General features: G+C 30.5%; 1 protein-coding gene and 1 pseudogene across 4 annotated transcripts; one reads left to right on the top strand and one right to left on the bottom strand.

The window, feature by feature from the left end:
- Positions 1 to 612: 612 nt before the first annotated feature.
- Positions 613 to 2501, bottom strand: LOC148228637 (5'-AMP-activated protein kinase subunit gamma-1 pseudogene; annotated as a pseudogene). The gene has a single exon (XR_015811591.1). The product of XR_015811591.1 is annotated as a 5'-AMP-activated protein kinase subunit gamma-1 pseudogene (transcript).
- Positions 2502 to 8516: 6015 nt separating this feature from the next.
- Positions 8517 to 15540, top strand: LOC148228636 (uncharacterized). 3 transcript variants are annotated; one of them, XM_088199006.1, is made up of 8 exons: positions 8517 to 8806; positions 8912 to 9054; positions 9117 to 9197; positions 11197 to 11305; positions 11453 to 11556; positions 11665 to 11746; positions 11807 to 11923; positions 11992 to 15540. In XM_088199006.1, exons 1-8 carry the CDS (start codon positions 8788 to 8790, stop codon positions 12150 to 12152), a joined length of 816 nt encoding a protein of 271 aa, XP_088055132.1. In that variant the 5' UTR covers positions 8517 to 8787; the 3' UTR covers positions 12153 to 15540. The 3 variants fall into 3 exon arrangements, 2 of the variants coding, with proteins under 2 accessions (XP_088055132.1, XP_088055133.1); XR_015811534.1 differs by lacking the exon at positions 11453 to 11556 and having other exon boundaries at positions 8558 to 8806; XM_088199007.1 differs by lacking the exons at positions 11453 to 11556; positions 11992 to 15540 and having other exon boundaries at positions 8573 to 8806; positions 11665 to 11865.
- Positions 15541 to 16458: the final 918 nt, after the last annotated feature.

The following is a 16458-nucleotide window of genomic DNA, read 5'->3' as shown; positions in this document are numbered from 1 at the left end:
ATCTTTAAGCCAGAGAAAGCCCTTTCAACATTTACTTGTGTTGCTGGAGCTCCTAAAACCACCATTGCAATTTTGTATAAATGAGGTTATGTATTTTTATTTTCCTTCCCAGATTCTAAAATATGTTTTTTTCTGTCTAATCTTTGTACATGGTTAAAATTATTCAATATGAATACAATGTCCACATCTGTAGAAATAGGAAATATACATATATGTCTCTATTGCTTCTTTACTTCTTAAAAAATCCTCTAAATCGTCTACCTTTTCATCGGATGTTTCACTAGATGATTGTGCTTGTTCATTTTTGATTGAAATTGACTTCTTTAAAAATTATAATTTGCTCCAAATATTTTTTAAATGTTGCACAACTTGAACACGGACTGAATAGAAATAAACGGATTTTTTTGGTTCAGCTCCGGTTTTCGATCCGACAAAAATAACGATTTTTCCTGTTTTCGATTCAGTTCCGATTCGAAACCCTGCTATTTTAAAACTATAAAAATATACTAAAATTTAAATATTACCATAGAAAGACAGAGCACTCGTTAAACTATCATACAATTTAAGATTATTTTAATTTTACGAAAAACTTAATTTATAAATAATATAAGATTTTAAGTACCCGTAAAAATATTTTATTTTATACATTTAACTACACTCATTATCAGTCGTGTACATATATAGAAATTAAAATTAACAACTTATATTAGTACTATTTTGAGTATATTCTCGTAGTCTGTGATATCCTATTAGAAGATGGTCCAGCAAGATCCATTTAGATTAGTGTTAGTAATGTTTTAGTTACCAATTTGACTGCATTGTCTTCAGTCAGCATGCTGTGGTCGCAACACCAGATACTGAAGCAAGTCGGACAGCGATATTATACCAATAACGCAGTCTTTCTCGTCCACCACCACAAGCCTGTGTACTTCAGCTTTTACGATTCTTTCCATGACACTAAACAGTGTTTCATCCAACGTGCATTTCTGCACACCCTCGAACCACTCATTGCGATGCGAATTTGCCTGCTTTAACGTTACATCTAAGTTACTGTATGTCTTTTTAGCAGCTAGATTAATAACGTCAAACTTTGCGTAGATGTCTATCAGTTTTCCGTCAGTGTCCACAATGGGAAGTGCAGAGATTCGCCTTTTGGCAAACTTTTCAAGAGCGTCTATTATGGTTGTCTCCTCATCAGCTTTTTCGATGTTGTCGAAAGTGCCAATCTTCAAGTCTCTCAATTTTTGATTCATGTATGCCGGTCTTGGTAAGTCGTTAATATATAGGAACATAAATCTGAGGATGCGTTTATGTGTCAAGATGTATAAGACGTTTCCGGTGACAGTGTTGATCACTGGCAATCGATGGATACGGTTCGATATCAATCGATTGATCGCTTCGTACAAGGAATCGTCAGGCGTAATGTAAATCAACGGCATAAAGCATCCATTTAAATCGTTTCTCCAAGATTCTAATTTGTGCTTCTCCAATTCTTCCATTGCGACATCGGCACTTTTGTAATATTTTTGCAATATTTTGATGAAGTCCGTGATCGTGAGCATGCCGACGAACTTCTGCTTCTTGGAGTCCCACAAAGGAGCAGCGCGCATGCCGTTATAAACTAAAGCATAGAATGCTCTCTCGACGAGCAATCCAGTGTCGAGCACGACCAGCTTAGCCGACGCAGGGATCAGGTCGTAGCATTTGTGGAACATGAAGAATTTTACAAATATTTGAGACTCGTCTCGTTCTAGATCGGCGACGTCGACGTTTCTCAAGAACGGCGTCACGACAGGCAATCCACGATAGTCTCTGAATAAGATGGCCGAGTGTCTAGGATCGATGTGGTGCTCGGGATTCCATGACCCGCTTCCATATTTAGTAGCTTCCGTTTCCTCCACTTCTACCATCCGCCGAAAGTGAGCGCCTTTCTTGATGATCCCATCATATATGCTATAAATGCGGCCCCAATCGTCCATCCTCGCGTGATGAGGGTGCGATCCCATTGACCTGGATCTGCTTCTATACTCTTCTTCCACAGGTGGTTCTTCCTGATGTTTCGAATCTTCAACGCTCGATCGCCTCCAAGAGTGCACCTTTTGTCCGAAATTCTTGAATATCTTCTGTAAAGAGTGATGGTGTTTATTCTTCTTTTCTGAATCCGCGCAGTCTTTGGCAACGTTTTCCCCGGCGCTGCCATTCATGTCCCTCGGTTTACTGCTTTCGCCATACTGTTTCAAATCGTTCTCGAGTATGTTCTCCATGAAGTCGCCGTATATTATAGATAGATTTGAGTGAGTTTGGACGTTGAAGTGAACTTAGGATATCCGCACTAATCACATGTCTTATTTATAATGGAAGAACACCGCGATATGCTTCGGTCGAAGGGTAGTAAGAAATATTATGCACTTTAGTCGTGTTATTTACGTAGAAAATATCTGAATACTCAGCACATAAACAATCGAGACGCGAGCGAATGCAAAAATGACACCAGTGCGCTATCGGCGATGACGCGCGATAGAAACTGTGGTGACGAATGTCATCTTGTGACGCAGGGATGTCTCGTGGGTATAAATATTAGCTCTAGAATTCATATATTTTTTTTATAAAATCGTACGAAAATAATCTGACAAAGAAATATGTCGAGAAAATATCAATATACATAGCCATAAATCTGTGTTAAAAAATCCAGCAAAAAGCGAAAGCATTGTTGTATATTTTAAGTCTTCGAAACCTTTCAATTTATTCGAGTGTGTGCGCATTACATACATTAACTCAGCGCAGGGATATTAAATATTCACATTTTACTATTATAATTATTTGTAATTTATATTTAAATTATTAATGAAACATTCAACTTCGGTAAAAACTGAAACAATTAATTTCAATAGATATTATTGTCACCGTTAGTTTTGCAAAAAAATGTATGACAACAAAGTATTTGAGTTTTAAACCTTGAAAATGAGGGCAGATAAATGATTAATACCGAAACCCAATTATAATTATTTCACCGAGCTAATTGATGCATGAATTTTGAAAAATCGATGAAACGTTTTCACGCCAGTACCTCTTTCAAAATAAAATAATTGTTACAAATTTTATAAATATTTTGGGGTTGTATATAATCCGTTCCATTCTCAACGTTCGCAGCATTTCACGAATACGCAAAAAATCAGGTAGAGATAACACTATTTTAATTATAAAAAGCAAAATCTTTAATATGGAATGGGGTTCCGGAGAGTTTGGCTTTCTTTTACCCCTAGTAATATTAAACTATAGCTATAAAATGACGGAATAGCATAGTCCTTAACATCTCAAAATAATAACTCTGAAGTTTTCGAGCCCTGGCAGCGGCACTCGAATTTTTATTTATGAAAAACTACAGTGACATCTATTGATTATAAATTGTATAGCACATAATAATTTATTATTAATAATATAGATGTCACCGATTCCTATGCTTTCAAATAATTAATTAATACTTAATTGTAGGTATTCATTACGTTGATCCACTTACTCAGTTGGTATAGATTTACCCCGCTGTACCGCATTGGGCTTACGACTGTCAGGTTGCAATATAAGATTTAATAAAAATAAATATCGCAAGAATATTTAGACTTATTATTTTAATTTGTATCTTGACAAATTGATAATATTTCTACATTTTTATTTTCCGGAGGGGGGGAGGGCATAAGTTGCCCAGTCAGTGGTAGTTTTTTTAATATTTCGATTTCATTAAGATTCATAGTATTTCATAATTTTACATGCATTATTCTGGTTAAATTCAAAGAGGGGAGATGTCTCTACCTGCCCTGTTATTAAAGTCAAAAGCAATAAAATAGTGCCGTCGCCGTCGCAGTGAGAACGCTCGTTACCGCGTTACGCGACGGCGCCGACACGATTTTATTGCTTTTGATGTGAATTTTTGGCTTCTGAGAAGTGATAATTGTTTTTGCGCTCTCCTATTGACTAAACCAAAATTCGGGTTGAATACAATTTGACCAATACTCTCATATCAGATAAAGATAACTATCATATTTTTTTTTAAATAGTGTAATATCCAAATGCAGACAAAATATGGAGCAATATGCGAAATGCGATATCTGTCTGTACTTCTTCTTTCGCTTATTTTCCCCTGGGAGATGAGTTAACTTAGTTTATATTTTGGACTTGACCTAATGAAAATTCTATAAATCAAGTCGAGTTTGGTTAATTCGTGTAGGTTAGGTTTTGGTATGAACAGAAAATGGACGTTTCGCAACTATCAAATTGAATTTATAGACATTTTAGGGCAGTATATAATTTCACTAGGGCTTATTATTTTAATTATATTTTCGCTAGTAAAAATATATATATCTACTGATGAATTTGGGCTTCATTAGTGAAAATATAATTGCACCGAAAAATACACATTTACTGTAACATTTATATAATACATTGCAAATAAATAAATAATAATAAGTATGTAAATGTATATCTATATTCATCTACCAGATAAATTAAATTTTTATTAGTAAAAATATATATCTACATGTGAATATTTATTCCAATATGATTTTACTAGAATATTATATTTTAAAAAATATTATCAGGATAGATTCGCGATTGTTTTTTTAGATTTTTTTATGGAGAACCCGAGAATTTTTGGTTTAAAATCAGGGACGTCATTTCAGTTTTTTTCCAGAGGGGTGATAATAGTTGACAAGGTCAGTTACGCATTTTTTTAAATTATTTGACGCCCCTCTGGAGCTGGCGCCCCATGCGACCGCTTGTTCAGCCTGTCCCTCGGGCCAGTCCTTCCTGATCGTGACGATCAAGAATAAGGGACGAAATCGCGATATTTAAGATTTTTTAATCTTCTCCAACAACAAGGAATACTTCACTTCTCTAAGATCCCAGACAATGGGAGCATATTCGAGAACGATATGAACCAGCGTATCGTACAGAATGCGAATTGAAAATATTTTTTAAGTGTCGCGCTCCCCTTAACGAAGACGAGCATCATCGATGCATTAACGCTAACTTTGGCCCGCCCCGAAGTCCAGACCCTAATGTTTGCCACTGAGTACTACCAACCTGCACATAGCATTTCGTGCCTGGGTTCTTTTACAACCAAGGTTCGAAAGTTTTATTTACCTAATGAGAGATATCTATTAGTATACTAAAATAGCAATAGTGATTTTTTTAATTTACAACAATGTTTATAAATCACGACGTACATAAAAAACAATGTTTTGATTTAATTAGAAATTCGAGTTGATATATAGAATATAAAGTAAAATATTTAAAAACTACACCATTTTATTATTTATAAAAAAAATGTACTTAGTAAAAACAAATTGTGATTTTATAAAATTCAAATATTATTATAATATGCTGATAAAAAAAACATGAAGATTATAGTCAACATTCACGGGAAGTTGTGAATAATAATCGTATAGCTCGAGCATCTACCGCTTAAAAACAATTTTCAGTAATTTTGGAAGACTTGGAAGACTTGGAACGCTCTAGTTTAAATGGTGTTGAAAATAAACAATATTGTTTTGTTTGAACCTTCGATTAAAAAAACTTGTATATGAAGAACATTTATGTGTAAATTTATGTTAAATATTAAAAATTTGCTCGCTATTAATAAAACGGAGTAAAAAAATTATCAAAAAACGGCGATTAAAATTTTAAAAGATCATTCTAAATATTTTATTTCTTTCATAATAAAGTTGTATAAATGCGATAAAATCTAAACTATAACTTAATATGTTTATCAATGATGAGGCAATATATTTAGAATGGTAAATCAAAAAGTGCTTGAATAAAATTTGTCTGCGTTGACAACCATGATTGATACTAGCGCATGCGCGTTATACGTGTCTTTGTGTAAGCAATAACATCGAGTCTAAAATACGAGCAGAAACGCAAATTCAGTAGAATTCGAAGACTTGCCTATAATGTTGCACAAGACAATAGTTTAGAACACTACTAATCTATACACGAACGATCCGCAATTTGATCGCAGTGTTAACACAATGTAACGCTCACTTCGAACATCATCAGTCGCACTATGGGGCCAAGCGAATTTTTAAGCCTAAAAATATTTTAGTTTTTATGCCTCAGTTATTATTAACTTGAAATGAGACGTTATGATACGTAAAAAACGCTTAAATTATCAAATACCATACAAACTAAAACTGGTGCCATATTTGAAATTACAAATTAATAAAAACTGGATCTAACGAAAACACTGAATACTATATTGAAGGAGAAATTATAAAAAATATAAATGAGATTAGAATAAAAAAAAGTAGTTGAATCGGTTACCGATAATGCTTCTAAAAGTATTGTAACAAATATATATACAGTTATACACATACATATATTTATGCGATCGGTATTTAATTTATTATTTAGTTTTAATACCACAAAGGAAAACTATCATCATGTCAATTTCTATTGGTAATATGTACAGCTAAATACAATTTAAAAATATGAGAAACCATATTTACGCAGAAACTATCAGTACCTGGAAAATAGAATAGTGTGATTAAGAGCTTTATAAAACTAAAAGATCTCTTCAGAAGATTCATTCAAGAAACTCATTCAATTAAACTCGACATTTGAACAAAAATTTTTTTCGCAAAATTTCATCACCACTTAATAGAGATTATAGCCATATTTTTTATTTTACTGAGATTTCCCCTATTTTATATGAAATTCACGAATTTATAAATTCATCTGCTGGTTTTTGTCGTTCTGGTTACTAGGTAGCACAAATGGGGAACTCGTCAATATAATGTATATTTTTCTCATACCTACGCAGTAGTTACGAGAGAGATAGATAGCTGTCAATCGGGCATCAATCGAGCATCTTCTACAACAATTTCTGAGGAAGTGGCCTCAATGAACCGTCCTAGACGGGGGTCGTCTTCAATCGACTTTATTCCTTGCTTGAAAAGGCTACGCCATATTAAAACATGGTTTTCTCAGCGCAACAGTTCCCATAAATAACTAGCATATCTTTTAAAATGGCTTGAGAAGTTTTTCCATGTTTTGTAAGAAACTTAATGACGGCGCGAAACTCAATTTTGTCCATACTTAGGAGTTCTTCACATTTGAACGTGCTTGTTCGGCGATATCTGGAATAATAATAGCACAATTGTACTAATACTTAGTACATATACTAATAATGAATCATACATTCCAACTGTGTAGATTAGTATTCCCCTCCTCTGCGATAACTCTTACATTCCGCGAACTTATTGACCTATACGTACTAGAAACTAAATTACAATATTTATTAATTAAATCACTCAGAAATTTTGAAGATCATTGTTGTATATAATATATATATATATATATATATATATATATATATATATATATATATATATATATATATATATATATATATATATATATATATATATATATATATATATATATATATATATATATATATATATATATTTAATTTATATAATTATTATTATAGAAAAATGTTGCATTTGTTTACAGACGATACTTTAATTTATTGTATAGTTGTTAATATTAAAAAAGTTGTAGATAACTTAAATAACGAATTAAGTAAAATATAAATATGGTTAAAAATAATGCACTAAATGAGAATAAACCTAAATGTATGATTAATAATTATAAAGATATGTTAAATAATAATTTAAGCATAGTTATAAATAACACTATGATATAAATAGTTGATAATTAAAAATATTTATGAGTAATTTTAAATAAAAAAATTAATTTTAAGAAACATGTAATTACATAAAAAAAAAATTGGTAGGAAAATAGGTATATTATCTAGGATGAGAAATATGTATAAATACAAAAAAAAATAATCTACAATAATATTATATTGCCACACTTTAATTATTGTTCAATGATATTATATATGATTAATAAATTAGATAATACGATGATACAAAAATTACGAAATAGGGCAATGAGAGTAGTTTTGAATAAAAATATATTTACTAATTGTAGAAGTATGAATAAATGATTGAATTAGTTAGATATTCAAGAAATACTGAAAATGATTGCTTTAGTATTTATATATAATGTATGTTAGAAAATAATTTGTTTTCAGAGTATTTTAATATGTATTTAATAAGAAATAAATATGTACATAGATTTAATACTAGAAATAGAAAACATTTAAGGATAGATAGGTATAATATAAGAAAACGAGTAAGGCTAGAAGAATATTGTACGGAGGTATGAATTTGTATAATAATATTCCTATGACAATCCGTAAAAATAAAAATATAGCGGGTATAAAGAAATAAATTATATTAATAATATATATATGTAAAATCAGAATGGTTATAATTTAGTAAATAAGTAAGAGTTTTTTGTTGAAAGTCCCCACTGTGCGTCGTGAAATTTCCACGCCGCTAAACATATTTATAATCGTATTAATTTTGTTAATCCAATTTAGCCAGTTTTTCATGCGGTCTAGTAACGTACCACCTAATTTCTCACGTAACATTTCTTACTAAAAATTGAAAAGTCTTGATTTTTATATTTTTCCCCCTAGCCGAATTAATGCGCGTTTCGACCTTATGCGCAATTAAAAAAACAACAATTGTCGCTGTCATTTCCTTTGATGGATCCGGTGGTCCTCATCTCTGCGACCGCATCCCTCAACCCTCCGTTCGTTTATTTCGACCTTCCCATTTTTATGTGAAGAGAAAGGACGACGACGAATCCATCGTCATTTCGTTAGGTCGAAACTGAAAAGATTTACGTCACACTTTGACAGCTCGTCGTCGAAAAACGATGGACAGCTCGGCTTCTGGTTAGACATTACATTGTTAGATAGCGACACGAATCTCATTTATTATCTTTAAAAAATGTAATTGCCATTCGATAACTGTTTATAATACTTTTGATCGCATTTCAGCTTCAAGATCTGTCGAATTCTTGGGAGTGTCGAGCGATACGCTCGATTCTTCTATTTTAACGTTGACACCGGGACGGACGAGGAACATAGCGCAGGACATGGAGGCTTTGAGACTCTCGAGACAAGATAATCCTTTCTTACAGGTTAGTATGCATATGCATAAAAAATTTGATCATAAAACTAATTATATTATATTTTATTTTAGCGAGTGATGGCGAGTAGGGAGAGCCTAATAGAAAATTCGTTAAATGAATGTGAATCTGATGATGCAGTGTTGATGTCTCAGGTTTGTTTTATCAATATTTTCATTGTGATATTACAACATAAAATTTACCATGAGAGAAGCATTTATATCTCGTATCAACTCATTAGTGAATTTTATGTAATTAGGTTTCATTTCATCACAAAATCGAGCTCTCGTGCATAGTGATATTTATTGTAAGCTCTAATAATAGTTTATAATTAATTAAATAGATGTTACTGAAATACAGACTTTGATTTGATGTATTCAAACATCACACTCTTGAGTTATTTATCATCACTATTGTCTCCTAAATTTATTTATCTTAAGCTCTGTTAGTTGATCTTCAATATTTTACTCTATGAAATGTAATTTGTTTTATGCAGAATCAGATACGTCTTGGCTACTTTCAAACAGTGCTTAACTTAGACTATATTTGTCCTCGTAATTATTTTTCTTAAAAAAAATTAAGTTTATATTGTCTTAAATTAAAATTTTATAAATGAAACACATTCATGAATATCTTTCGTGGTGTTTATCTACATTATGGCTTATTTTTTCTATACTTCTCATAACTGTATTTCAAGACAGTTGTAGACCTCGATTGGCTCTTTTTATTTTGTTTTTGTTCATGAAGTTTTCAAACAGTGAACCTTCGATTTCAACAAAAGATTCTTTAAGAAACTCACCATCAATAAAGTCTCGCTCGAAAAGAAGCAAACGTTGCAGCCTTAAATTGCTCGAATTGTCATTTATTGCGTATTTAAACCAGATTTTAGTTCCTGCAACTTTTTCTTCCTTATTTCACTATTAAGTGGTAAATCAGATTGATATTTAGAATGCAATTTATTTAAATGACACTTCAAATTTCCTTTTTTTAAGTATTGCGACGGAAAAATTACAAATCAAACAGCAGCAATTCTCTTTAAACATGATGAAAAATTATGTCCATTCCCATTCTTCATGAAAATTATAAGTTTTTCTCCTTTTTTGATAACTCATGTTGGCAAACTAAAAACAGTTATAATATCTAATATTATGAGTTTCGTGCGCTCATCCAAATTAACACATTGCTTGAATACAGCTAGAATATGTAATATTTAAACTGTACAACAAGAATTCACTAAAATTCGGCTGACACAGAGATGGTTTAAAGTATTCCGATCCAAAGATTTTTCTTTGAAACCTGATAGTTGCAAGTTGAATTTAATAATTTAAACTAATATACATCAAAATACCAGGGTGATCTCATTATAGTCAATTAGTCAATTGTGGTGAGGCATTTGCATCACATGGGAATGGTTTTTGCAGGACGACGTTTGAACTCTTCATCATTGTCTTATTTGAGTAAAAAATAACTTTATTGTATTTTTCTTAAGTGTTGCCTATTCATATTTTAGTTAAAAAAAATGTTTTCAAAATATCATAAGTCTGCTATATATTCGTTTCAATATTGTCCTCAAACCGATATTTATTAAAATATTTTTAATGTATAAGCAGTTAAATATACTTGTATTAATATAGGCTTACCCAGAAGAAGATTATTAAGAGGAAAAAATAATATTGTACTGAATGAACAGCCCTTTAGACCGGTAATAATTCACGATTGCTAGGTGTGGAGTAACACCATTATTTTTTCTTAATAAAAAGATAAAAAGTAATATGTTACATCTCTCTATATTAACCTTAAAAACTTCATAGTAGATTCATAATATTAAAAAGCGAAAATATAATTAAACTGATTAGCTATAGTGAAATTATATGCTGCTCTAAAATGTAAAATGTCCTACCAAAACATCTGTTTGTAAACAAATACAGTTTTGTGAAATTACAAATCAATTGTTGGTTGAAAAATTGAAAAACTGGTCGAGTTTGTAAAATTATATTTATACTAATGAAAATCTAGCTTCACTGGTAATACACATTCACTGGAACATACAATACATAATTGTATAATCTACATTTGTGCTTTGCCCTTAATGTTTATAGCATATGTTAGTTTGTGATGCAACGAAAATTTACATTTCCCTCATTGATTGTTTAGGAATTCTGCAATGCGTCTATAGATTTGCTGTCCGAAGATCCACTAACTCTGAAAGAAATACACGACCACATGATAAGATCTCCGCCGCCGATATCGTTTTGGCCTCAAGGTAAAAATAAAATATGTACTTGTAATATATATATATATATAGTGTGCTTTATTAATTATCTTATTCTTTCAAACGTGCGGCTTTATTATTCGATTCGTTTTAAACTTAATCTGTACTCGTGGTAATCGAAATTTTGTTTGCGTCTAGATTCTTTGTCGTCTAGGGCGTCTAGTGCCTTTGATTTTAGTGGAAGTACGCCACAATGCATCTCCTACAGTGCCCTTTCAATTAACAACTCTGATCACGCCAAGGTTACTAACGTTTCATTATTACTAACTACCCTGCATAAAAGTTGATTTATATGAAATAAATTTATATCAAATTTAATGTTTATTCTGACCTGAAAGTTTTAAATTTAGGATTTTTTAAGTTCGTCAATACTGCGGAAGTCTCCGTTGAGAGTCACCGCTAAATTACATAACACAAGTGAAGATTTACGCGGTAAATAATGCTCATATTGAAAATTAAAATGGTGTATTTAAATATTAAATTATGTTTCAGGAGATTTTAGGACGAATACTCGTAATAATAATAACCCATTGAGAGCGAGATCGTCTTCTAGACCAATATCGCCCAAAACTAAAGACCTTGGAAGTTCTCGGCCGCTCTCGTTGCCTGGTGAGTAACGACTCATCGTGTCGTCTTGGTTTTAATTTAAATTTTAATGTTAGTGTCTGTTTTTAAAGGTGAAACGCATTTGAAAAATGCTCTCGGACGCTCACGACAAAGCTCTCAACACGACAGGTTTTCTATTCTGCATCATCCGGTACCTATCCGAAAGAGCGCCGGAGGTAAAAACTCGTTCGCCGAAGACAGCATCCATCTGGTCGACGATTCCGATAAATAATTACTACACGGGATTATTTTGGGTAAAAGTATCTTAAATGCCTTCTTTGAGTGAATGCATTATAAATGTTAAAAAATGGCCTACATTTTGTCATATGAATGTACGTACTTACTAATATCGAAAATGTTTTAAAAAAATGCAATGTATATTTAATAAAATACATTCTATATACGGCGTGACCTCGAAACAATACGATTGTGTTGAACGTTTTTATTTATAACCGTCGGCAGTCGGTGATTCCAAAGGTTAGTTTTTAAATTAAATTATAAATTCAAAAAGGAATAAATAGAAAAGTAGTCAAAGTAAAAAATCTATAAAAAATTATTCATAGAGTATTTCTTGTTGTATATCACAAATATATTATAAATTTAATCATTTATAAAATCATTTTCAGGGTTCTATCGTATTGATAAATTATAAACAAGATCTCAATAATCGTATTCCATTTATTTATATTATAATATGCGAAATGATGCCATTGTTTATTTATTTCTATAAAATAATTTTATTTATTGCGTCCTATAAAATAATTTAATGAGGGTTAGTATTGTATTATTTTAATGTATATATATATATTATTATTTCGTTAGACTTTGTGGACCAAATGCGGTTAAATAATTTATAATTAAATAGATAATGGTAAAAGTGTTATGTCACAGATTTGACGTTAAAATATAAAATGACGAAAATGGATAATATCGCTAATTATATAAACAAATGTCAAATTGTAATTTAAATGTTGTAAATATTTTTTTTTCATAATGACGAGATTTTTAAAATCTGATACTTTGATTCATTGTCGTTGTTACGTATGTATGTATATAAAGTAATGTGTGTATATAGCGCAATATTATATTTTTTGCAATTATTGTGATATTGATTAATCAAAATATTTGTATCAACTAAAATCATTAACTAGTCAATATTGTTTTACTGTTGCAACTATTTATGTTATTTCCGTTTAATTAATTTATAGAATTGTCTCTTTAAAAGAGACAGAAATCTTAAACAAACTATTTTAACGACCTCACAAGAAAAATCCATACATATTGTGATATTATTTTTACTTTACCAAAAACATACCATGATATTTATATTAATTCCTCGTGGTTAGATTATAATATGAAAATTCCTCTAGAAAACTTTTAATTTAGGTATGAAGATTTATAGTCATTTTATGCTGTAGTATAATTGCTCTTCTCGGTCGCTTCTATGCTTGTGCAATTTTGATTATTGACTGTCAAGCAATGTATTTTATCGAAGCGAGCACAATACAGCTAGCCATTGATTGATAGTTTTACGATAAATAGTTAATAGTTTTAAAAAATGTATGCGAAAGGTGAAACTACAGGGTAAACTGCAGATTGTTTAAGATCGATCAATTTTGTATACAAAATCTGCGATTACAAATTAAAATATGCCATTAATGACTGTATATGTATTATAAATCTGTTTTAATTTTTGACACAATGTTTTGTTGACTAAAGTACACTTATGATGCACTTTTTCTTAAAAAAATAATTGGTGTCAGATACTAATTTATTTATTCAACCCGATACGATTTTATTTTAATTTTATAATACCTTTTATGTGAGAAAATAAGACAGCAATAATTTTTCTTAAAATTATTAAAATAATTGCATTTCTGTGCATTAAATGTCTTTAATTAAAAACATATCCTTATACCTCTAATATATTCTCACGCTAAAAAAGCTTATCGGTAATTTTGACACCAATTATTTTGATTAGCTACCAAATGTGATCAGTGGAGCTTATGCAAAGGAGCAATAATTATAAAAATATTTTTCCGTCATTAATTATACTTTATTTTATGTTTTAAGAAAACTTCCATTCACAAGTTGCTAATGGAGATTGGAAATTTTATTTTTCTGCATCTTTAAATAAGCTTTGCTTTGTGCCAATGAAACGTTTTATGTTTTTCTCTGAGCAGATTATGCTTAGCCAATTAAAAACCATGATTTTATTGATTTAAATATATACGTGTATGATACTGCTCTTAATTTTTGTTTACGTGGATATTGTAAGCAGTAGTTGTATAAATTTAAATCAAGCAATAAGGTTGACTAAAAGTGTCCATTAGGGCCATAATGAACCACTTGAACAAGAACAATGTAAGACATGTTGGTCAAATGTTAAAAAGAGTAAATTTATATGTTAAAAAATTAGTTAATGTAGTATTTGTGCCTTATGCTTTCAAAAATGACTCCCAGAATGTTCCACTGCGATTTTTTAAGACTAAGTCAAAGTACTTGAACTTTTAAACGATCAATGTAAGAGTCAATGAAATTGACTTTTTTATTTGAGAAATGATGTCAGTTGCAGCATGTTTATTTTACTCAAACAACAAGATAGTGAATGTAGACAAAGCTAACAATTAATTAAACATGTTTCATAAACTCCCTGAACCGAAGTGGTTTATTGCAGTACACTATGCTACTGAAGAATTAAAATCTACAGAAAATGTGCAATGAAACCGTTTCAATAAAAAATATGCAATGACAATAAACAAAGTCTTCTCTCATATCGCTAAGTCAAGTACGGAGATTAGACAAAACATGGTAGTTGATAAACGTAGTTGTGAGATATTTAAACATTTACAGACAGATGGATATGTTATTCTACTCAATAATAGATGAATGAATTTTCTTTTTCTTAAATTGAAAATATAGCTGATGATATTTTTATGAAGGGCATACATAACATAACCTCAAATATTTTTCGATAAAATAAAATTGAATATGAATAAATTCATGTCTTACCTATTTCTTCTACATTAGAAAAGTGCAGTTAACATGTTTATTTGTTGGTTGGACATCTTTTAACTATTTATTTTCAAGAGTCAGTGCATATTAACATTGTTCAACGTGTGATTTAATTATATTCTGTGATTAGTTATTCATCTTGAAGGATATACACTGAGCAGAGGTAAGATTGTCGAGATAATTATGTTATCGTACTTTACTATTGTTATGTTTTATTTATTATAACCTTTACCTTGCTCTATGTGTGTTATTTTAAATTTTATTGATTTAAAAAAAACTATTTGTTCTAGTTTATCTTTGTTTTTATCCACTGACTATTGAAAAAAATAGTGTATTATATTTAACTAAGTCAAATAATGTGTACTTACCTATAGATCTTCATATATTATATTAAATGTTTTTTAATTAGTTTAAACATAATCTGCTCAGAGTTTTGTTACATTGAATGCAAATTCTGTTTGTGAATTAATTTATTTGTGATTACAAAATATTGCAGAACTGCTACATATGAAAATTGTACTTACGATTGTATTTTAAACGGTGAAAGTGTGTTGCGGTACATTGGAAATGATTATTGGAACTAATAAAGGTAGCAGGAAATTAAATGCTGTTTTTTTTTTAATAGTACACAAATTTATTTTTCATAAAATCGAAAATATAAGAACAAAACAATGCAATATGAATAGTTACAAGTAATATGTACAATAATTTCTCATACGTTCGCTGAGTTATTTCGTTCACGTTGCGCAGCGAGCTCGACCGTCACAATCCCTGATTTTTCATCATTATTTAATATACATATATATATATACTTTATTTTTAAAAAACGTTTCAAAATTTAAGCGCAAACGACGGATCAGACGGAGGGCCTCGGCGGCGCAATCCAACCAAAGTATAAATGGAAAACATCCACAACAGTTATGGGCGGGAAGCGACTCATCTAAACATAAACGCTGCAGATGATTAGAAAATGTTTTTACATCATGTACCTATCTAGTGCCTAGATGCGTTTTTTTCATTTGTATCGTTCGTAAACCTAAATTTTTATTCAGTAACCATAACTGGAAATATCTAACAAGACATCTAAAAATAACACCCACAGATTGTGATTTTTTCATATGCGTGTACGCACGAGTGTATACACATATATGTATAAATTTTGTATATATGTATATTATGTACAATAAATCTAGATGGGATGTGGCGATTTTACAATACTGACTTAATTCATATTGCTGGTTTCATATATTTGTCGTTTTTATTTTTTGCCTCGTTGGGAATGTACAAAAAATATGTTAACGATATAATATTCATGTATAAATAAATAATTTGGTATTAATCATTAAACAAACGCCACAGACGGATGCATTGAAAATACTTATACACATTGATTAAGGATGGAAATGCAATAAGGGATAATTTAAAACTAATATTAGATTGACGCTGAAGTCTTAATCTAGTTTTTCTTTACATATTATATTTTTATTTAAAAAACTTCTTATACCGCATGCAGTGCTAAATCG

Source organism: Plectrocnemia conspersa, unplaced genomic scaffold, assembly GCF_051122295.1.
Source record: "Plectrocnemia conspersa isolate PC_06_02 unplaced genomic scaffold, ASM5112229v1 ptg000012l, whole genome shotgun sequence".
Taxonomy (NCBI): domain Eukaryota; kingdom Metazoa; phylum Arthropoda; class Insecta; order Trichoptera; family Polycentropodidae; genus Plectrocnemia; species Plectrocnemia conspersa.
The sequence above is the reverse complement of the archived record's forward strand: the minus strand, read 5'-3'. Positions and strand labels throughout refer to the sequence as shown.